This window comes from Bremia lactucae, linkage group LG11 (genome assembly GCF_004359215.1).
Source record: "Bremia lactucae strain SF5 linkage group LG11, whole genome shotgun sequence".
NCBI classification, from domain to species: domain Eukaryota; phylum Oomycota; class Peronosporomycetes; order Peronosporales; family Peronosporaceae; genus Bremia; species Bremia lactucae.
The window spans coordinates 2,330,597-2,353,246 of NC_090620.1; the positions used below are offsets into that span (position 1 = coordinate 2,330,597).

The 22,650-nt window shown below is 47.2% G+C and overlaps 6 protein-coding genes across 6 annotated transcripts; 3 read left to right on the forward strand and 3 right to left on the reverse strand.

Moving 5' to 3' along the window:
• Positions 1–77: 77 nt before the first annotated feature.
• CCR75_008886 (uncharacterized protein) lies at positions 78–494 on the forward strand (the record flags this gene model as incomplete). Its single annotated transcript, XM_067966933.1, has 1 exon — positions 78–494. One exon carries the CDS (start codon positions 78–80, stop codon positions 492–494), a length of 417 nt encoding a protein of 138 aa, XP_067817851.1.
• Positions 495–546: 52 nt separating this feature from the next.
• On the reverse strand, positions 547–2,006 carry CCR75_008887 (uncharacterized protein). The gene is made up of 3 exons (XM_067966934.1): positions 1,777–2,006; positions 1,046–1,215; positions 547–987 (listed from the first exon to the last, which is right to left on the reverse strand). Exons 1-3 carry the CDS (start codon positions 1,913–1,915, stop codon positions 685–687), a joined length of 612 nt encoding a protein of 203 aa, XP_067817850.1. The 5' UTR covers positions 1,916–2,006; the 3' UTR covers positions 547–684.
• Positions 2,007–2,087: 81 nt separating this feature from the next.
• On the forward strand, positions 2,088–4,147 carry CCR75_008888 (uncharacterized protein; the record flags this gene model as incomplete). The annotated part of the gene is made up of 5 exons (XM_067966935.1): positions 2,088–2,129; positions 2,215–3,003; positions 3,074–3,143; positions 3,212–3,369; positions 3,439–4,147. The coding sequence occupies 5 exons, from the start codon at positions 2,088–2,090 to the stop codon at positions 3,628–3,630; spliced, it is 1,251 nt and encodes a 416-aa protein (XP_067817854.1). The 3' UTR covers positions 3,631–4,147.
• A 111-nt stretch (positions 4,148–4,258) lies between these two features.
• CCR75_008889 (uncharacterized protein) lies at positions 4,259–6,380 on the reverse strand (the record flags this gene model as incomplete). The annotated part of the gene is made up of 2 exons (XM_067966936.1): positions 4,259–4,857; positions 4,925–6,380. 2 exons carry the CDS (start codon positions 6,378–6,380, stop codon positions 4,523–4,525), a joined length of 1,791 nt encoding a protein of 596 aa, XP_067817853.1. The 3' UTR covers positions 4,259–4,522.
• Positions 6,381–20,839: 14,459 nt separating this feature from the next.
• Positions 20,840–21,043, reverse strand: CCR75_008890 (uncharacterized protein; the record flags this gene model as incomplete). Its single annotated transcript, XM_067966937.1, has 1 exon — positions 20,840–21,043. One exon carries the CDS (start codon positions 21,041–21,043, stop codon positions 20,840–20,842), a length of 204 nt encoding a protein of 67 aa, XP_067817756.1.
• A 1,172-nt stretch (positions 21,044–22,215) lies between these two features.
• Positions 22,216–22,423, forward strand: CCR75_008891 (uncharacterized protein; the record flags this gene model as incomplete). Its single annotated transcript, XM_067966938.1, is given in 2 exon segments — positions 22,216–22,231; positions 22,248–22,423. 2 exon segments carry the CDS (start codon positions 22,216–22,218, stop codon positions 22,421–22,423), a joined length of 192 nt encoding a protein of 63 aa, XP_067817757.1.
• Positions 22,424–22,650: the final 227 nt, after the last annotated feature.

Genomic DNA, 22,650 nt, shown 5'->3' on the forward strand with positions numbered 1-22,650 from the left:
ACGTTACGCTTCAGTTCATTGCCAATGGTGTCTGCTCTTACCTATGAATATATCGCTATATCTTTTAGTCGTCTCCGATGTCGACTGACCTTCTTGACACAGGAAGTTTACAGAACGTCTTTCCTCCTGCTGGTTCAGTCTCGAGCTCTAGTGGTGCCAGTAATAGCTTGTTCAATGATATGAGTGCTGGTGTGCAAGCTGGAGTCTCTCCATACACCAGCCAAAGCATCGTGGCGGTCCATGCGAGTCAACAGCAAAGACCGGTGGCCTATAGCCACAACATGGGTAATGAAGTCTTACACCAGCAGCAACAGTACCCGTCAAGCATGACACAAATGACTCCATATGGAATGCAGCTCGAAGCGCCAGTTAATAATAATGTCTACACCCAACCTTCTATGGGATTTGCCGGTCCGGGTCCTATGTTGCAGATTCAAGCTCCGTACGCACCCCAACAACCCGGAGACAAGTTTAGCGCCTTTGACGGGCTGTAGACAGCATTAAAAATAACTTCTGTGTGAGTCGTACGTCTAATAAAAACGATAATAAATTTAGTAAATTGAAAATTTTCCTCAATGCTTTTATTACATTCAAAGCAGTGCATTCATAAAATGCCTGCTATAAATTGCTTTTGAAGTGCGAACCAAGGACCTAAACAATGATCTCACAAGCATCGCCAACGGCTTAAAGAGCGTGGCCGTACTTCGAAAGCAAAGGCTTGAGCTCCGAATTGTCGGCGTAAACCTTGGCTTCGGCTTCGACAAGACGTTTCTTCTGAGCGACCTTCTTCTTGTAAAAGGCGTCTGACTTGAGAACGCGCTTGGCCTCGAGACGCTTTACCAGCTCAGCATGACGCCATCCAACCTCTGAAGCCAGATTGCCCAAAACGGTGTAACGGCGACTGGCTTTCAGACGAAGCACACGAAGCGCAGCAGGTATAACCATACGTTTCTGCTTATCGTATGGCGAAGGAATTCCATCAAATACCTAGCATCGTATCTATCAGAAGACATAATCGATACAATAATTGCCACAGCTTTCGTACCTTGAGACGCTGAAGGGCAGCAGCTCCACGAGCCGTCTTGTGCGGCAGCATACCACGAATCGTGCGCCACAACATGCGTGATGGAGCACGGTAGTGGATGGGACCCTTCTTAGGATTAGTAGCCGTACGTTTGTTCAAGAACTGCAAGAATTTAATCTTGTTGCGCACGTCTGTCGAGAAATCAAAAGCAGATTACATGAGTAATCCATTCTGAAACCCACACAGCCAGACGGCATGACACACGACTGCTACACTGCGCCACAATCAATCGATGTCACGCAGCTTTACAGGGTGTCTGCACGCAGCGACTTTTGCATGTTTGGGGAGGTTGGCATCGATTGCACGTATTCTCTCGTCTGCAAAGGCTCTCGCTCACGGTCCAACATCTTCACTTTGGTTGCTACTAGCCACTGCGATTTTGATGCATTACCGCTCAACAACATCCGACACGGATGCAACATGCAGCGACCAATCAGAATGGACAAAAATCAGACGTTTTGGAGATGGCGCGAGTCATTGCAGACGATGGCGAATTACTAAATGCACTCGGCAGGCAATTCTCCTTGCCACAGTTTAAAAGCACTACAAAGCGAGACACTCTGCTGGTGCGCTACACAAAGATTTATAGATTCCCATAGACACACACAAACGCCCATGAGCATCTTATGCTGGTCGCGTGTGAGCTAGCAGGCACATTTTACGTGTAGGCTATTCATTAAGCGAATACGTACGCGAGCCGGAGATCTCGAGCTGCTCGCAACGCACAGCAACGACATGCTGGCCCTGAAGAAGCTCCTTGGCAATCAGAGAAGCTAGACGGCCAACCAAGTGGCCTCGGCAGTCGACAACGATTGGTTTTTCGAACACCATTTCGGCTTAGACGTTCCAATGGAGAAGAATGAGGAAATGGTTGTGCTGTGAAGGAATTTAGAGCCGCTCTCCGCCAATCGCTGCATCCGGCCAATGACTCGCACTTGATCAATTTTAGCGAATGGGATCACAGTAAGGTCTTGGAAACAATTCTTTGTTTTGTGCACACGTGATGACGGAACAGCTACCTATTCATCCCGTGCGCCTGTTTGAAGTGAGTGTTTGGATAGTAATTATCTAATACTTGCGTAAACCGCTGACTGTGCGTGGTTTGCACTCCACTTTTCACTGCGTAATAGTGGGGTCGAAATGATGCAAACGTTGTTACGGAGCCTGAAAAAATAAAGATCGCTGCGGCCTTCAAGCAAAGATCACGATTTAATTGGGAAAAGGCGAAGCAGCTGCGAAGCGATGCGGTGCTACAAGATCTACAGTGCACTATAATGGCGGACAAGGATAATCTTATAATGTCGGATAACTCAGGCAGCTCGATTGGTCCAGGCTTCGAGTTGAAGACAGGTTTTCGACGGCGCTCACATCAGTCGTGGCGCAAACAGCACGAAATTCTGGTCAAAGAAGCTTCTTGTATTTGCATAGAGAAGTCTTACTCACAAGGGAAGGATAGCAGCGTAAAACTCAGTCTTGCTGAAACATTGCTTCAGAAAGGTTACGGATTGAACCCTGGTCAAGCAACCGCAGATTCGGTTGGTACTTCTTCAGATGTTAAAAAGACATCGGAGAGCCATGCCTCCGCACTGCTGCCACAAAAGGCTAACGCAAAATTTAAGGACCGACTTGTGAAATTTTATACCACGTACAATCCAAGCAAGTTGTGTGTTGTGGATAGCACACTAGCGACGTACAGTGGACGTGAAGATGAGCTTTTTCAAAAGCTTCACGAGCGATATGTTTCAAAAACCTCTCTTCAAGAACTCAAAAAGAAGTATATAACGAAGGCATCCGATCCTACTGTTTTTATGGATTTATCGATTGCTGGAGCTTCGGTCGGCAGAATTACCATGCGTCTACTGAAGAAAGATGCCCCGCTTGCTTCTGAAAATTTTCGATGCCTTTGTACTGGCGAAAAGGTATGTTTGCATTCTATGCAGTTCTTTTTTTCTGGTGAATTACGCAATCATTGTTCCCGCTTGCTTTTAGGGTGATACACTTAAATACAAGGGCTCTAAATTTCATCGTATTATCAAAAATTTTGTGGTTCAAGGTGGAGGTAACTTGCTGCTTTACCAGTTTATATTTCAATATGGGCTGGCTCAATGACCTTATTATTTTGCGCAGATTTTACCATGGGTGACGGTACGGGTGGTCAGAGCATCTACCGTGGCACTTCACATGGTGATCTTTGGGGAAACTTCATCGATGAGAAATTTCTTCCACACAACGACGTTGGGCTCCTGTCAATGGCCAATGCTGGCAAAAATACAAACGGCTCACAGGTATTCATCGAATTTAGTCCAATCATAATAAGAATTTATTTTTTTTGCCAATTTTGTAATATTATTCAGTTTTTCATCACGACGAAGACAGATCTCAAGAACCTCGATGGCAAGCACGTTATTTTCGGTGAAGTGGTTGACGGTCTTGACATCGTTGATAAAATCCAAAGTGTAAAGGTTAATGGTAGCAAGTGCCCTTTACCAGGAAATGAGGTTGTAATTGTGGATTGTGGAGAGTTGAAAGTCATCGGCGATCAATGAATATCTTGACCTATTCGTTACGCAAAGGATTATTTCTCTTATGTTACGCGCTGGTGTCGAAGCAGTCGACAAAGTTATTTACGTTACGAAAGATAACGCTTGGAGAGGGTAATCGTGTCGATATTGACGGCAATTTGCGAAGTGAACACTATAAGCCTTCCCTATAACTTCAACTTGTAGCATGCTGTCGTTTGTGTGGTCGTTAGCGGCGCTGTTTTTCTTACAAAATTCAATTAAATGCTTCGCTACATTGCTAACGCTCAATAATGGTCGATCACGCTTTTCTGAAATTGAGGCAATTGCTGCTCTTCTGCAGTAGAAATTCTGACTACTTCGTTCCTTTCCTAAATCAGCTTGCTTCCGTCTTAAGGCCAGCGTCGAGTTTTTTGTTGTAGAACATCTTGAAAAGGCGATTTGAGAATTGCAACAATGCCTCATTACTTATGGCCCTGTAAGGATCAGTTTCCTCAGCCAAAGATATATTTTTTTAAATAAGATACAATATGAGACTTATCATAAGCAAATTTTCTGTCGTCGTTTAAAATGTTTGATGGTGTTGCAAAAACCTCAAAGTTTTGAAGAGCTACAAGTATCCAATGATTTGCAATGTAAGCTCGTTGTCAACCACGGAGGATGCTGTCTCATTAAAACATAAATGTTAAGTTGGTCCAAGCAGAACGAGCTCTGATTCAATCAAAATGCTTGAGCAATATAGGAGTACGATTAGATCAAATACATTTGGGAACGCCGTTTTGTGCCTTCTTTAAGAGAGCAATAGTCCCTGGAATTCCATTTGTTTCTGACATATATATATTGTTCTTCGCGGTCAGATAGCTACTTCTGATAGCATCTGATGTAGCAGAAGAGCTGAGCTATGCTAAGGCTGTAGTATTTACTCGTCCGTAACGCATCCTTCTGAAGCAGATTTCACATTTTTGATATACTTGTACAGCGTGCCGCGAGTGGCCTTAAGCGGAGGTGCGACCCACGTCTTTTTGCGTTCAGCCAGCTCGTCAGTCGTGACCTCCACCAGATCGATCCGATTCTTTTCAGCGTCGATCGTGATCTTGTCCCCATTTTTCACCAAAGCGATTGGGCCGCCGACCTGTGCCTCGGGAGTAATGTGTCCGATAATAAATCCATGCGAGCCACCAGAGAATCGCCCATCAGTGAGCATGGCAACGTCCTTGCCAAGACCAGCGCCCATGATTGCCGAGGTAGGAGTCACTAAAATTTGAAGCAAAAAGCATCCCGTCATATTAATGATCAATACAGAAGCATGTGCAAAACTTACACATCTCTGGCATGCCTGGGCCGCCCTTAGGGCCTTCATAACGAATGATTACGACGCTCCCTTTAGTAATCTCGCCAGCTTCCAATCCAGCCATCATATCCTCCTCGCAATCATACACCTTAGCCGTACCGGTAAAAACAAGACCCTCTTTGCCTGTAATCTTCGCAACCGAGCCTTCTGGAGCCAAGTCACCGCGCAAGATACGCAAGTGGCCGCTAGACTTTAATGGGCGGTCAACTGGGTGAATAATTTCATGGTTATCCGAGAGGTCAGCCACGTTTTCAAGATTTTCGGCAAGCGTCTTGCCCGTCACAGTAATACAGTCGCCATCAATCAAGCCCTGATTCATCAGGTATTTCAGCACAGCAGGCGTTCCACCCACGCGATGAATGTCCTCCATCACAAATTTACCACTAGGCTTAAGGTCGGCCAAGAAAGGAACGCGTTCACTTATCCTTTCAAAGTCGTCAATTGTTAACGGGATACCAGCAGCACGAGCAATAGCAATCAAGTGGAGTACTGCATTGGTCGACCCACCAAGAACCATAATCACTGTGATAGCGTTTTCAAAAGCTTTCCGGCTTAAAATGTCCAGCGGCTTGATATCCTTCTCCAGGAGCAATTTTATTGCCTCGCCGGCTTCAAGACACTCGTTTTGCTTTTCAGCCGAATCTGCAGGATAGCTTGAAGAAAATGGCAAGCTAAGACCAAGTGTCTCAATCGCAGTAGCCATCGTATTTGCAGTATACATGCCCCCACACGCTCCTGCTCCGGGGCACGCGTTGCGAATAATGTCGTGTCGCTCCTCTTCCGTAATACGTCCAGCAATGTACTCGCCATACGCCTGAAAGGCCGAAACAACGTCTAATGACTCACCCTTGGAGCTGCAACCAGCACGAATTGTACCACCGTAGACCATTAGCGACGGACGGTTGACTCGCGCCATTGCGATTACACACCCTGGCATGTTCTTGTCGCAGCCAGGGATGCAGATGTTCGCATCATACCATTGGCCGCCCATTACCGTTTCAATTGAGTCTGCAATCAGATCGCGCGACTGCAAACTGTAGCTCATGCCATCGGTGCCCATACTGATACCGTCACTGACGCCAATCGTGTTAAAACGAAGTCCTACTAGACCCGCGGCATTAACTCCCTTCTTCACTTCGCCGGCTAAGTCCAATAAGTGCATGTTGCACGGATTTCCTTCCCACCACATGGATGCGATACCTACTTGAGGCTTATCCATATCTTCCTCTGTCATACCAGTGGCGTACAGCATGGCTTGCGATGCGCCGCGCGCCTTGGACTGCGTCACGGTGGCGCTGTAACGATTGATCCGCACATTATCGTCGGACTTCGAAGTTAGATCTCCAGTGGCGGTAAAGGTGCGGTGCAGTAATGTTTTTCGCATCGGTGACGAGGCTACCGAGCGCTTCATCGTCTTACTCAGCATTTTGCGGATTTGTCAATCAACGGACGAGGCTGGTGGTGCTGCGATTGCGCAAATAGTTGCGCGACTGGATTGGTTAAAACGTGTGATCGACAATCCACAGACACTGATTAGAAATACAAAAACTAACCAATCATCAATTAAAGGGAAACCCACCGCAGGAATGGGTATAACGGGGTGTATCGTTAAATGAAATTAACACTTAAAGGTTGTTAGTTAATATATTTTCTAAGAGGTAGATAACATTTAAAAAATATTCTTTTACATAGTAATATTCGGAAAGCTTATCCATTGGTAGATATAGACCATTATATCTACTTGCTCCGCGGTCCAGTCAGCGCTAGGCGCGCGCAAAGAGAGAGACAGTTAGGACTTTTATTACATGTTTAGTAATAGTATAGAATTAAGTTAGTATAAATAGATAGAAAGCCATAAGAACTTAATTATATTAAATACAGTTATTTTAACCCTCTTTAAAGCAAGTGTTTTAAGGAGAGTCTTTCTCTGCACGTACTAGTGTACGTGAAGTGACGTGAGGCACCAGTAGACCATCCAGTGTGTATGGCTTGACGTTTTCGCGCGTTGATTTCGTCAGCTTCTCGAGTGAATCTTTATTAGGATGTCGGAAATGATGGATCATTCCTGCGTGAAATGCGTTGTTCGGGTAAGACTTAGCGGGTGGCGCGTTGTGCGTACTTTCACCAAGCTGAATGACGCCACGATTTCAGCCTTACTTTGATTCTCCTAACAGACATGGAACCAAATACAATGTCCCCGCGAGTAAGAACTCAACGCTATGGATCTGACATTTGGTTCTTTAAGTTCGAATCAGAGATAGTGACACTCCGCTCAATGCGATAAATATCCCAAGCGAGGACGCCGTCTGGTTGAAGAACGCAGACCCACAAGCGGTCTTCGATTCCTTGAAGATGAGTTTGTCTATATTAACGGTATTGATGCTCTCTGACGACACAAAACCTTGTCATGTCGTGTGTGACTTGAGCAATTTTGCGATAGGATGTGATCACACGCGATTCGATGACGAGGGTCGAGACCGGGTCGGGTGCTTCCAGTCACGACAGATGTAACCTGCTCAGATAAATTATACCATCCATGATAGAGCTTTTGGCCTATGTTACGCGTTAGTCAAGGTCTCGAAAAAAAAGCAACGCGTATAATCCTGAATCAATACTGCATCCACAAATATCATTAGCATTCTCGGACTGATGGCCCATGTCACGTCAAGGGTCGTAATCTGGGTGGAGAGACAACACGTCAGCAAGAACATTTTTCTTGCCAGGCTTGAAATACTCCACGAAGTTTTATTTAGCGAAGAGCGACAATTAACGAGCCATACGCCGACTGCCTGTGTCAAGAAAGCCACCGGGTACTCTCGCGAACTTGTCCAGCCTTACGGCTGCTCTCGAAAAACTTCATCAAGAGCGAGGACTTGGTCGTGAGGCAACGGTCACTTGCCGTATCATAGTGGATCGGTCTTAAGGTCAATCGCGTGCCGCACCTCACGATACATTGGAAGTTCAGCGGGAAATTTCTCGAGGTGACTATTGGCGCACACACGCGCGAGATCGTTAACAGGGTTGCTTGTATCACGTAGGGCATCCCAGGACTGCGCCGCGAGAAGAACGCGGCCCCCCAAAAGTTGCTCACTGGCACTTTCGACGGCTGTAACGACGCACTTTTGCTAGATATCACCGGCGTCGAAGTCGTCAAGAAAGTTTTTTCACGTTAAGGTTGATAGAGATGTGATTACTTTAGCCTTGCAAAGGGGGTCGCTACCGCAATGTAGCGGTCGCGATGTGGAGACCCCTCCTCATTTCAAGCGCGCAAACGGATTCTGTCACTGCGATATCATCTTCACGATCAGTTGATGAGAGAATTGTCGTCTCGGAGATCGGCGTACTTAATTCTTGCGTGTCCTTTTGCGTCTCGGGCCCCTGCTCTAGAACTGCACGTCGCAATCACAAGGACATGATGTAGTACCCTTCACCAGTCGAGGGACCGCAGTCTCCACCCCGTTGTTCACAAGCGGACCTGCAGGTCGCTCAGTCTCGGTAATCAGAAGTTAAAGCTTGTCGTCGACCGCCTCAGTTACACTCGGGAGCCCCGACCGAAGTGTCCATTTGCAGGAAATCCTGCTCGATCGTCTCGATAGTAATCGGAAGCGGCTGCTTAGCCAATGTAATTACTGGAAGTCTCTGTTCGACCGCCTCGTTATGAATTGGAAGCCTTTGCTCAACCAACGTAAGTTTACGCGAAAACCTCTGTTTAACCGCCTAGTTCTTTGGCTCTATATGCGTGAATGATCATACCGCGCACAGAAGGCCATCGCTCTCTCTGTGCCGAATTCTTGTCGTGGCGAGTTCGTTTACAACCTTGACGTGAGGCCAGAAATGAGTAGGTGAGTTACTACTTAACGTCATATCCACTTTAACACTTAATGGATGAGATAGCCAATCGATCTGCGGCTGATACCGTGACAGCCACGGCATCCCAAGAATCCAATCGAAGGCGTAGTTAATCGCGTAAGCTAAAAAAATATCTTTGCTCGCAAAGCCAATGAAAGTGTATGGAAGCACGAATGTTCTGAGCGGAACACGTTGTTAATGGCCATCGGCAGGCTTGACAATGATGTCAGCTCGACCCTCTCGAGCTGTGATGGTAAACGGGAGGAGGGTCAAACAAGATGCACGGAAGAGGTTGTTCTTGAATACACCAAAGTCCAACCTAACAGACTGATGATAGACAGTATCGACTCGTCTTGCATGATGGTGGCATTGAAGTTGGCTTTGGACCAGACATCTAGGGACGTAGCAATGCTTCATGTAAATATGACGACGCAACAGTGTAATCTTCACGAAGCGCGAGGGCAAATATTTCTGCAAGTGTTTTCGAGTCAGCACGCGAGAGGCAGTAACGTATGATGCCCTCGTGCATACCGGAGATGAAGACATGTACTGCGAAGCCAAGCCGATCGGCTGCGTGATGATACATGAACCAAGTCTTCGTGTCTTCTAAACGAAATCTTGCATCGATAGTTTGCCCTGTAGGAGGGAGATGTAGTCTGCACGCAAGCAAAACATGGCTTGGGGAGGCTCGAACACTAGCCGCGAGTCGCACTGGATGGCTGTAAAGCTTAAGGGTTAATTAGGACTAAATTATTTTTTAGCTTGTCTAACTGATAGGTGTAAAGTACTCCTATAGGTATCGCCTATCCTCATCTAAGTCTTATTATGCATATTAAAGAAATGAATGGTCTAAAAGCATCAACAATGGTGACTAGTTAAAAAGTTTCAAACGAAATGATTGGCCAAGGGCTCAGCTAAATGACTGAACCTGACAATGGCGCTCAACGTGGGAAACGCTGTGCGCCATCCATTGTTACTTGCAGCTAACATTCGAGCCTCCCGATGACGAGTTCCCCAAGAGCCTATTCCTATGCCTTGACCGACAATTGAGATAGCATGAAGTTGCCTTGGTTGTCGGAGCGTCAATCTTGACGCAATCGCAATGTCAATCTTGCAGAACCATCTTCTAAGAGGGAAGCGATTCGGATCATCACCGGAGTACGTCGACGTCTCTATCTTTGATAGCGGTGAGCATAAAGTGCGTGAGGGAGCCGATGCTCGATAATTTGCTTCAGTAAGCTCATGCACCATGTAGCCTTGGATAGCGGCAGGCTGTTGCCGGGCATCGATGTGATCAGCAGCGACGTCACGACGATCCTCAGATCACCGCCGCAACCCCAGTACCCGCTAAGCGGATTCTCCAGCATACCTTATTGTGTAATTATGTATTAACCCCATGCGTTTTTTTTGTAATTGGCTGCCCATAGCAGTTCTGGTAATCTGCAAAGCCTCTCTTAAAGGACATCAAAGGCCTTCAGCACACATTCGAATCAAATACAAGGTGCAACCTGCTTGTGAGTCCGCGGTAGCAGTCCCGCTAACTCTGCATTTTTTGCAGTATATTTCTAAATATTGGATAACAGCAACTGCTTGCGTAGGTAATTTTGGCTCCTCCGAACCAACGCCATACCGGTTCGATCCCGGGTGCCTCACGCGCTGCTAATTAGTCCTCTCAACAACTCTAAGTGACCAGTGTGTGAACATTCTTGTCATCACACGGCGCCTAACAAGCCACCTAAAAGGGGCAAAGCTGATGGGTCGTCTGCAAAGATACCCACACAACCACGCACGAAGCGCACGGACAGCAAAAAAAATGCAGCCGTCGCCTAATGTCTCAGTTGCACGTCGGCAGCTACTGCCGTGTGTTCGTGCTGACTCCCAAGGAAAATATATCAAAATGGGATCCGAAGGCTTGTGAAGGACTGTTCATTGCTTGTATCGCGCTAACTGGACTTACAGATCCATCCCACTTTCACAGTAAGGATGTAGATCCGTCGCTGCCATCACCTCATAGTAGTGATGAGCACAGCGATCTAATGAGGAAGAATGATGGCGCTTTCTGCCTATCCAAGCTTCACTTATTGCTAGACGCCCGACATTGCGAAGGCCAATTTGACTTACATCAACAAGGCAACTTTTTCGTCGTCTGCGCTAGCTATCGCAGCGACCTTTCGTGAGATCGTTGCCCGAAAGTAGCGCAGCTGCTTCTCATTGGGTAGAACCACAACACCTGTCGTCATTCACAATGGGTCTGACGCAGATGAGCCTGAGCGTAAAGCTCCACCGACGGCACGTGAGCGTGTCCAGTCGGTGTCACAAGCCAGTTGCATTGAACGTGACTATCTGACTGGTGACGTATCACCGATGCCTTCTCCATCCGCAAGGCCTTGTTGATATGGAACGAGTGCGTCGCTCCTAGAGCGCGCTACTCTAGATGCACATACTTAACGGTATCAATAGTTCGTGAAAGGCTCAGGGGATATCACTTGGTTTACCCCGATCTCGGACGTGTTGCATTCAAATAAATTACCGACCAATACGAAGCGAAATTCCTGCGCCGCATTGAGTCACATTCCGATGTAGCGAAATAACGGTCCCAGCGCGAATTATCATCGCTTGCTTGCGTGTGAGATAAATCGCGGCCGGTACTGTACCCCCTGTTTCTTCTAATCACGCCGCAGTCCATATGGAACTAGCGGAGCGACAATTGGTGCTCCTTCTCATAGGCCGACACCAGGCTCGGTGCGTCGACGCACAGCGCGTCGACCGGTTCCAAGAGTTAAACCTCTTTGGATAACCTCTCCACTGGACATCAATTTGTTGTTTCTGCTGCGCGAAGCGGTGGGCCATTATTCTTTCAACAAGGAAGCGTTTGTTTCCGGCAGCATCCGTCAGTGCAGGTGGCGCCCGATAGGAGCGGCGATTTAACTCACCTACTCGCGGCAGTCTATCATACATCCGTTCAGTCGCAGGCGCTGAACGCTGCAGCACGATGGATTGAGGATCTCGAAAGTCAAATCTCGCGACTGATTTCGGATCTTAACGATGTCTGCGCGAAGGACCGCCAGGGTTACCAAAAGGCTTAAACTTTGGCTGGACCTTTTGTAAAAGTTGATCCTGAGGGATCAACGTTCTGATCGTGATATCCTTCGCTCTGCAAGCCCGTATCGTGGTTGGAGAAGTCATTCGGCTGAAAATTTTTCACCTTCCCCGCCTCCCTCACCAGACTGACGCTCGACTTAGAGTCGGCATCTTTATGGATCTTCTTATACGGATGGAGGTATGTGATATCTTTCGGATCAACATACCGTATCAGACGACCACATAAAATACGGGATGCGTCTTCATGAACGGAGGGAGGTTGAGACTATAGTTTAGGTCTCCAACCTCTTCGAACACCGTAAATGGCCCGATGAAACGCAGCAAAAATTCCGGAGTACCTACGGGTAGTACAGAAACTGCATTTTTAGGTAGGGTAGCAGTACTTGTTAGTAACTTTCCTTCCACTCTAAATGCGTTCATTGTTTTTGCTGCCATTTTTGTCTGCATATTGTTTTTGCTTGTCCTGTGCACTTGCCATTGCTTTACGGACTCTTCGTGTGGGGGCTAATTGCTCAATCACAAAACGTTGAGCCTCGCTCACGCTTTTAGCATCAAACTCGCCTATGACACCACCGAGAGATCGGCCATTGGGCGTAGTTGTAAATAACAAAACGATATTATTTTTTGGAGCACAGGGATTCATTGCCGTGACTCCATACTGAGCACTGCTAAACCAGCAGGGTCACTAGGGCAAGTTTCGTTGGTTGGCATGATACCCTCGCGGCTCATCGTCATATTGACAAAATTGTGTCCCTATTTCGCACCGGGCGTAGTGGAAGGCCCTCAATCGCTACGACTCGGGCTGTGCACAGGCGATACTGGTGTCCGAGGATGTCACAGTCCGTTAATATAAAACGGTTTTCTCACCCGTACTGGCGTAGATAGCGAACTCCACGATGGGCAATTGGTTGCGCCATTTTTTAAGAGTCGCTACCGTGGGCAATACATCCGCCACGACCCGATTGGCACGTTTCGTTTGGCCATCGGTCTGGGGATGATCGGCTGTAGACATGTGAAGCTTGCTACTCAGCAGCTCAAACACATGACGCCAACAAACCCCGACGTAAAACGTAGATCCCGGTCCGTACTATGGACTCGGGATCCCGTGTAGTTGGTATAAATGTTACAGGAAGAAGAAAGCTGCCTCGTTGCCTGTGATCAATGTTCTACATGGTACTAAATACACCAAATTGCTCAGTCTCTCTAAGAGACGACGAGCCCCGTGTGACCCTTGTGGTCAGGCGGCATACCAAACATGAAGTCCAGCCCGACCGACTTCCAACCGTCCGTAGGAATCGGCAGCGGCTTCAATGGCACACTGCTGGACGATGCAGGCTAAATACGCGGACACTGTTTGCAGGAGCGAATATAGTTTGCTACCCATCGATATAGCAGTGACCACCAAAATTCCTCTAACACTCGTGAGAATGTCTTTTACGGTCCAGATGCCCAGTCGATGGTGCATCATGGAGCTCGTAAAGTAATTTCAGCTTTAGATCTCTGTCATGAAGGATATAGATTAGCAAGGGATCACAATGTGACAGCTTGTGCCATCAAAAGGCCATGCTGTAGCTAAAACGACTTAGATTAGCCTTCAGGTAGGATTGAAGGTATACCAATCGTCCACCGAATTGATCCAGCAGCTGGCGACAATGTTCGTCCTGACTTGAGCTCTCCTTTTGTTTGTTTACTAACGAGCTCGTCACGTTCTAGGCTAAGACGCTCTTTTGCAAGCTGACGTACAATTGAGCGTCCTCCAGAAACTGCAAAACAGCGTCTAAATTACGCTAGTACGACTCTAGCCCGTCCTCGGCCATACTATGCACGAGTACATCGTATGGCCGAGGACGGGCTAGAGTCGTACTAGCGTCATTTAGACGCTGTTTTGCGTACATCGTCAGAGTAATATGGCGCGTAGGTTCGGTGCTCACGCATCACGTGAGCCACCACTCAGTTGAATGACGCTGGTGCGTTTTTTTAAACTTTGGGGCATCACGAGCACTCCTAAAGTATATCGCTTGGGCTGCTTTTTGCCGTTTACCTATATCGGACTCTTTCATGAGTACCCGACAGTAACCATCTTTTAGAAATCAACGCGGAAAAGGTAATTGACTTTCCCACGGAGTTCAACAAAACATCTTTTCGCGGGATTGGCTTTTTGCGCCGGTATGGTCGCCGGGTTCAGCTTATTGTAAGCACGAACCACGCGCCATCCACCTGTGGCTTTACGCACACAAAAGGTCGGGCTGCAGTGAGACGATTTGCTCCCACGCATATGTCCCGCCTTGGCTCGCTTGTCGAAGAACTCATCGATATAATCGACTTGTTCTTTCGGCAACGGCCATTGCCTGGTCACACAATACTTGGTGGAAAATTCGAGGTCAGTTTCGTGCCCGATGTCCCTATCTGCTGGTAGGCGGCTCGGCACTTCTTTCGGGAATACATTGCGATGGTTCCATAGAATCTCAAAGAACGGACTGTCTCTCAAGTCATCCCAGCCTTGAGCAGCGAACCGTTTCTTTTCGTCCGTTTCTAGGACGATCTCGTCCATTGTGGACGACGAGCAACAGTCACCAAGTTCTCTTCTGGAACTGGTGTGACTATTTCGTGGATCTTTCCTTCCTTCGATTCGGCAAAGGAACAGGCCTCACGACGTCTGAGGGAATTTTACTATCTCCTTCGGCAGATTCGAAGACTTGCCAGAGCAGCTCAATTGAGGATGCCTCCGCAATTTCGTCTCCGAGGCCTCGAACACCTCGTTCGAAGGCCCAGCCTCTTCAATTAAAACCGATTTAAAGGTCAATCGTTTTGACGTGCCTTTAATCGTTCCTATCTGTCGGGTTGTCGTTATTCGAGTCACCACGACCTATGACTGGGAAGTGGGTGCTGTTACTCTCCTGGCTAAAGCACCCGTTCCAACCGCACCAGGCTTTAAGCACTGTGCCGGTTCGTGCGACGCTTGCTTTCCTGTCAGCTCGCCGTCTACAACCACAGGCTTTGGCTCTGTGCAGGACATTCGAACGCATAACTACTTGTCACCCTTTTTTCACTTCCCCAATCTTAACAAGCTGGGTAGGAATTTGTGTGACATGACATCTAGTCGCTACACTTCCAACTACACAAGGCTTAGGGCTCTGGGTAGAATTTTGTGACTTATGACATCCCGTCAACGCACCTCAACTGTGTTTGTCACGACATCAGTTGCATATGCCTCGGGTAGGAGCACATCCTTTTCCGTTGTCCTGCATAGACTTAGCGACTGTGCGTGTACGCCACTCTATTCATCGTTGGTGTCTTGCCAACCATGGCATAGGATGGGGTCATGCGGGCTCTTCATATCTATCACTGTGAACTTCTCTCCACATGAGAAGTCACTAAAGCTGAAGCTGAGTATAACTTGAACTCCCCCAGACTTTACGAGCGCGCCGTTCGCTTATATAAGGTCGCCTCTTCTCGCTTGCCATCCTTGCAAAGCGACTTAAACATCGCCGGTGTCTGTTTCAAGCCGCGAGTTTTACAAAATTCTGTGATGCCCCAAACCCATAAGAAGGGTCATCACGTAATCAAGCCTCGTACTCTAGCGCTATAGACCAGCAGGGTTGAGGTCCGAAATTTCGAGATATGCACCCATTTGTTCGGTAACTCAAAACTTAGGAGTAGCTTCAAGAGTCCGCGTCAGTAGGGTATCCCGCCCCAATTGCGCTCCTCCATCTCCCTGTCTCTCAGTGGTTGATGCAGAACTCGCGTCTTGCACACTGTTGCTTGCCATCACCTTTCGGGTAGGGTGTCCTCTTGCTGGGCGTCTTAGCCCCAGCAGGGTCTTTAACGAGCCATCATATGGCTGCGCTTGCCGCACTTGAAGCAGACTACGTCTGCATTACCCAACTACACATAAGTGGCATCTGACCTCTCGGACGACGGCTTATACCAAGCTGTCGCCGAAGCACTGTTGTAGGAAAGAATTGCTCCTCAACTAAGGAAATTTGGATTGCCTCTTCCATCGTTGACGGCACCTTTCGATCGCGATGGGCCATGCGGTAGTCCGTTCATAGACGTGGGCGCCTTAATGTGCCCCGGAATCGGTCCTACCGTAATGGATGCCGACAGCGAGTTTATCTCCTGCACATACTCTTGCAGGGATCGCTTCGCCTGTCGCACTCCAAAAAAGCGTGCCCGAAGCAATACTTCGTTGTTCGGCAGCTGATACATGGCGCGATTTTTGTCTTAAAGATCGCCCATAAAGGGAACGTCTTAACGTCCACCATAAGCGCCAAGTAAGTTCACACTGAGACCTTCCCACGCAAATGCGACATGACATGCGATAACATCCGGGTGTCATCCTGATGCGCCGCGCCAGATCGTGGCGCTTCACGGCTAACAGCCAGTGGACAATCATGTGTGCTGCAGCTCCATCGTTCTTGGGCGGGTCCATTTGAGTGGACTTCGACTGATGCGGCCGGGCGGAGGAGAGCATCTCAACAGTCGTGTAAAGAACCCTGCTACGAGCCTGCTCACGCTTAAGCGCATCCTTAGTCTTAGTTACGGGCTCCGCCGCAGTATGGCACTGTCCCTCGGACGCGGCCCTTCGCTGTCCGAGCACGAACGCCTCAAACTGCTTCAACTGAGCAACATATTGCTCACGAGGACTGCCCAAGAGACTGGTCAGGGCTTGCTTACGAACACCCTGCGCCAAGTGCTCTGCCACTCCCGATGCTGTTCGGAGAGGTGGGGGAAATAAGGCCAATCGATATTGAGGCTTATCCTCTTTGACACGCTCAGAGACGGGTCGAGGGAAGGACTACTACCAAGTGTAGGCGGACGCTCTGATAGCAGCGCCGCACTACTTTAACACACATCTTTCAGGCGCAGTGAGGTAGTTGGTGGGCGCCTAAGCGACCTCCATCAACGAACTAAGTACCTTAGTATAAGTGTCGTCAAGGCAGCGGTAATCCGGCTTCACGTGCGCACTTGTTAACTAGGAAGTAGTTTTAAGACTGATTGATATATAATCGAGTCAAATAAAAATGCTATTAACCAATCAATAGATGCCATCTCTGAAGATGTGCACTCCTATGTGGCGAGCGTATTATTTGAATACCTCGGTTTACGGATGACGCTAGCCGTCATCCCTTTCAATTCGAATGCACCTATGTGCATTATTTACACAAGGGTAGGTCAATTTGTGCACCACACCCAAGTAGCAGGTCTAATTACTTTACATAAAGTAATTGACCATTTCATTAAGTACACAAAGTGTACTTAATGGTTTTGCGTAACATAAGGGCAACTTTAGCCCGTTACACTAAACCAATGGCGAACATCTCGATATTGACAAAGAGACTTTTGCTCTCATGCACTCATGAACATAATTTAATTACTCAACGTTTTGAAAAACAAAGGCCAGGCTAACTTTACATGTCTATGCACAAATCTAGCATCAAGAATATCCAGCATATGCCAAAAAAAGTTTAAGACAAGTCGAACGGGAAACCCCCTCCTAGTAGTCGACGAGAAAATAGCCCTTTGGTTTTAATAACATTTCTAGATCACGACGGGCATTACTTTATGCGGATTTAAGAAAAAAATCTAGTCAGCACCTTAAGCGGTACTTAAATCAACTACGCGACCTCTGGTCCGCTTAATACATCTTTCCGCGACTGCGTCACTCGGCAAAGCGTTTTCAGGTCCTGAAACGACAAGTCGCCTTTCTCCCCTAGAGGGTAGCTCTGGTATTGGCTCTATTGGCAGCGCCGAGGCAATTTCATATCCCAATACCATCTATATTTCGAACGTGATTAATCGAAACGATTCCGACTAACCCTTACGCATATTATTATATGCTTTGATGTTTTTAAATTGTACACATGATTTCGATCGGTCTATCGTCAGGCATTGGATTTCGTGCCGCTTTCAACTTCTAAAATTTTAAAGTAATTTGAAATTCCTCGAGAAACTTGTTAGTCTCCGCATGAAGCATCCGACGCATTGCAGATTATGATCGCTTGTGCCATCATCTAACTGCACAGGCTATCCTTATCGACATTATACAGGGTGACTGTCCGAGCTAGTAAGAAAAAGTATTATCTTTGTCAGGTCCTTAGCTCACATCTATGTGCTAATCTTAGCCTACTGATTTCCTTACTGGATTCTTTATTAGATTCTTCACGGATTCTTTCGATGTCGAGCCCGCGCATGGTGTGCTGTAGTCATTCAAAGCTTGGTGCCAATAATGGCCATTAGCGACTTCCAAAAGCTTGACGTGAACTTTCAGTTACGATCCCTGATAATGACCTGCGGTGATCGATGATGACGTGCAGCGACATCTAAAAATATGTTTGCGGCTTTTGGCGCATCGATGTTTGTGTGTGTAGCAGCATAGCGGGGACGTTTCGACAGATTATCGACCACTGTCATAATAGCATCGAATCCTCTCGAGACCGGTAGTCCAGTTACAAAGTCCAAAAAGACTATTAGCGCCATTTTACGTGAACATCATGATGGAAACACTGCTGCACATCTCGGTGTGCGTCGCACACAACTCAACGTAGCGCAATGGTATTACTGGCCAAAACTGGAAAAAGACATACGAGAGTACGTACAAAGCTGCGGTGCATGTGTACGAGCGCGCTTAGGAAAAATGGCAAACGTATGCCAATTTCAGTCCCTAACGAGTGTTAGGAAGTATGACTATCGTCTGCCGGACGCACAACCTCTTTACAGCGTGCTAAGTCTTGAGATACAGTAATCACTTACGCAGCTTATACTTGTCGTGATTCTTTTTTGGAGCCTCAGTAAATTCGCGGTGTTTGGTGCAGCCGCTCATAAAACGCCTTATGTGTTATAGATGAGAGATGGATGCTTGGAATAACGAAATCGATGTGATGGACTTGATCAATATTTTGTCGCTGCTGCAGGTGTCTATTCACCTCCGGAAAGTCTCTCACATCGAGGAGAAGGTCCAGGTCGGGGCGTAGGAGCAAGCATAGGTGCTATGTGCGAAAGATGACGTCGAAGCTGAACGTTACGATGAGCGCATATCGGCCCGCAGTGGTGAAGGTGAGGTAAGTGAATGACGCTTTGACTAGTGGGCACCCGATAGCGCATCGGCAACAACGTTGGAAGTTCCTTTGACGTGATGCAGCGTGGCATTCTCGACACAGCTAAATTTTGGACCAGAGTATTGGGAGAAAAAGGTCAGCATACGCGCCATTTTCGGCGAGACTATTGGTTGGTGAAGCATTCAACGACGCATTGTTGTCTGTATATGCATCAAATTACACGCCATATAGATAATGACGCCACTTTCGGAAAGCTGTCTTGATGGCGAGTAACTTTTGTTCATTGGTCGGACAGCTCTTTTCATGAAGTCCAGTTTTTTGGAAAAAAACGCGGTAGGATGATCGTATACATTCGTAAGCTTGGATAAAACGCCGCACATGCATAATCCTGACGCGCCCGTTGTGACAATAAACCGTTTAGCAAAGTCCAGTAGCTCAAAAACACGGGCGCTTCTTGTAGCGCTACTTCTAATTTTCAAAATGTTTTGTCTTGATCCTCCGACCACTTCCATGGTACGTCTTTTTTTAACGGGCTGGCTCAAGTAGAGCGCTATCTTGGCAAAGTCATATATAAAGCGCCGGTAGTAACCGACCAGACCGAGAAAACTTAGTATCTCCTTTCGCGAGTTTGGTTGTGCCATTGTTTAAATAGCCGATGTCTTGCGCTTGTCGACGCTTAAGCTGTTCCTGGAAACTACATGTCCTGAAACCGCTTTGCTTCTTTTCCAAAGGAGCTTCGGTGCATATGGCTTTTGAACCTTAAACACCTCGCTCAGATGTCTTGTGTGCTCTTCGTTCGTCTTAGAGAAAATACAGATGTCATATGTGTAGGCAATTACGAAGTCAAATTTATCGAACAACACGCGGATAAGGCTTGACTACACACCCGGCATTCCGGCTAATCCCATCGGCGCGACGCATCACTGGTACGTCTCCTTGTGCGTTCGAAACGCAGTATAGTGACGACTTGTATTGTTAACAAGCATCTGGCCGTAGCCTTGTGCCAAGTCAATCACCGTGAACACTGTGCCATCGCCATCCTGTCAAAGAGTTTTTCTATAACAGGAAACGAAATTTTGGGAATCTTGGTTTGGCTATTCACCTAGCGTTAATAAATGACCCAGCGAATCGGCGGCAAGCTGTCTCCCGATCGAAGCCACTCACCGCGGGTTGAAGCTTTTCCGTAACGTAGTCTTTCTTTGGAATGCCAAATATGTTTGACACACATGGTGAATTTGACACTTCGATCCAGCCTTTCTTAAGGTTTTCAGAAACGAAGATTTCGTCAAGAGCTTCCTGCTCGGTCTTAAAGAGACGAAACGGCCCTCGTGAACTTGGGATTGCACTCAATTTCAGTTCGAGGTCGAATTGAACCGCGCATGCCGGTGGAGTCCGTCTGGTAGCTTAGCTGAAAATATGTCGCCGTACTCGTTTATAAGACCGCCATGACAACCCGGGACCTTGTCGTCCACTATATCAGAAGCAGACTTGACCACAAACAGCTCAGCGTATTGATTTCTGGGCACGTACGATCTGCGCTGTTGAGCGCTTGGCCTGAAAGCGGCGTCGCTAGGTATCTGCTCACCCCTCACTGGGACTTTCTGTTTACCGAAATTGGGATGGGTCTGAAGCACAAATTGACCTGATGTCCAGTCAATTTGCGGGACGTATTTGCGAAGCCACGCAATACCTAAAATCACATCCTAATCTGCATCTAGCTGGGTCTTCGCGAAGGTCATGTTCAAAAACACGCCTTTGCTGGTGTGCACTATCGCCTCAACTGTCGCTAGCTCAGCCAGTGAGGTAAGAGACCCATCAAACTGCTTTGATTGGCATCAGTGCTTACTAATAACACGAGAGGCAAATCCAGGACGTACTACATTGTCGACGCCCCACAATCTAGCAAAATTGTAGCTGTTACGCCGTCAATATTACCGGGCTTGCGCAACAAAGAAGGTTGCTTATCGACCAAATTTACTTTAGCCGCGTTAACAGTAATCTGATCAAACAAGACAGCTTCGTCAACAGCTTCACTTTTATCGTGAACACTTTCAATCCTCGCAACCCGCTCTCTCGACATTGTTACTGCTTTAATTTGTGGCCTCGCCGTCACGACGTGTTCTATACTCCGAACTAGGGCGCCTCTCTTCTTGTAAGCGTAAGTTTTAGCGATGTTGATGCGGCACGGAATGTTGTATTCGGGCAAGCACGCTTTGAACGGCATAGCCGTATCCAAATCTGACGTAATTGCAAAGATTTTTTCCCTGCTCGTGGACGTCCTGCTCACATTTATAGCATTAAGTGCTACCATAGTTTTCCTAACGAACCGCAAATATCATTCGCTCGGTGTTGCGGCTCCAATAATCATATGGTATGGATGTTTAGGCATTGTTGTAACGGGGCACTACGACTTGTACTGCTTCAGTACAAGTCCACTTCGCACTGCCTCAGTGCGAGTGGTGCCTCACGTCACTTCACGTACACTAGTACGTACAGAGGAAGTCTTCTCTTTAAAACAGTTGCTTATGTACTAAAAGTCTTATGTGTCTTTCTCTTTACGCGCGTCCAACGCTGACTGAATCGCGGAGAAAGCAGATATAATGGATTATATCTACCAATGAGTAAGCTTTTTAATACTACCATGTAAAGTAATATTTTCCTAATATTATTGACCTTTTAGATAATATATTAATTAACAACCTTTAAGTGTTAATTTCATGTAACGATGCACACCGTTACAAGTGTAGCGCACCGTGGTGGCGGCCGCTGCTATCGTGTTGTGTACCACTAATGTGCTCCATAGGCTAGATATATATAATTGTCCAAGTGGCCATATACTTTATGCTGAAAGCTGAAAGTGTTGAGAATACAGCGACCGAGTTGCTGCATTGGCGAAAAGGTTAAACTTGGCGAATATAGCATTTGTAAACGGAAATGCGTGGTCTACATAACATTTGTTGTGTTCGCAGCGTTTCATATTAAGTTTAGTTGCAGATAAACAAAACACCACTCTTTTGATCTTTGAAGACCGTGTTCGTTGTTAACGTGATAGCAACAGGACTTAACAGGTTATGAGCCCGATGGCGGGCTTTGGTCACGGTTTCGCTCTTGACGAATATGATAATTTGTCTCCTGCGGCTGCCCCTGTCCCTGCCCTTCCAAGGGCCAGGGCATTAGATGAAAAAGAAGAGTAAAGCAAGGTTGAAGGAGGTGTGGAGATGCGCCAGCGGCCAGCATCAGAAGGGAAGCGAAATGGCCAAGGTGATCAGTATGAATTGTTGCAGCTCATGCGTGGGCTAGCTGGTCGTTTGGAATGTTTACGGAATTGCAGACTGAGCTCCGGAAGGACATTGCGATGGGCCAAAGGATAGAAGGGTCTCAGAAGATCGCTTCGTTAGCCCAGACGAAAATTCGAATTTGTTTGAGTCAGCTTTGGGATGAGGACCGCGGATGCACTTGAATTCGTAGACGGGCGATCTTGAAAGGAATGTAGAGAAAAGGGTGCATCTCGATGCACCCCCCACAATTTAATGGTGAGCGCCAGCCTGGATATGGTGTACATGATTTCGGTCATCAGAGATTCTATGTTGCTGCTGGCGGAGGAGTGGCAGATGTCAGAGGTATGCAAGGAAATGGTAGGGCGGGTATAAATATGCCTGGACCTGCTTTTAATGGCACGCAAGCTAC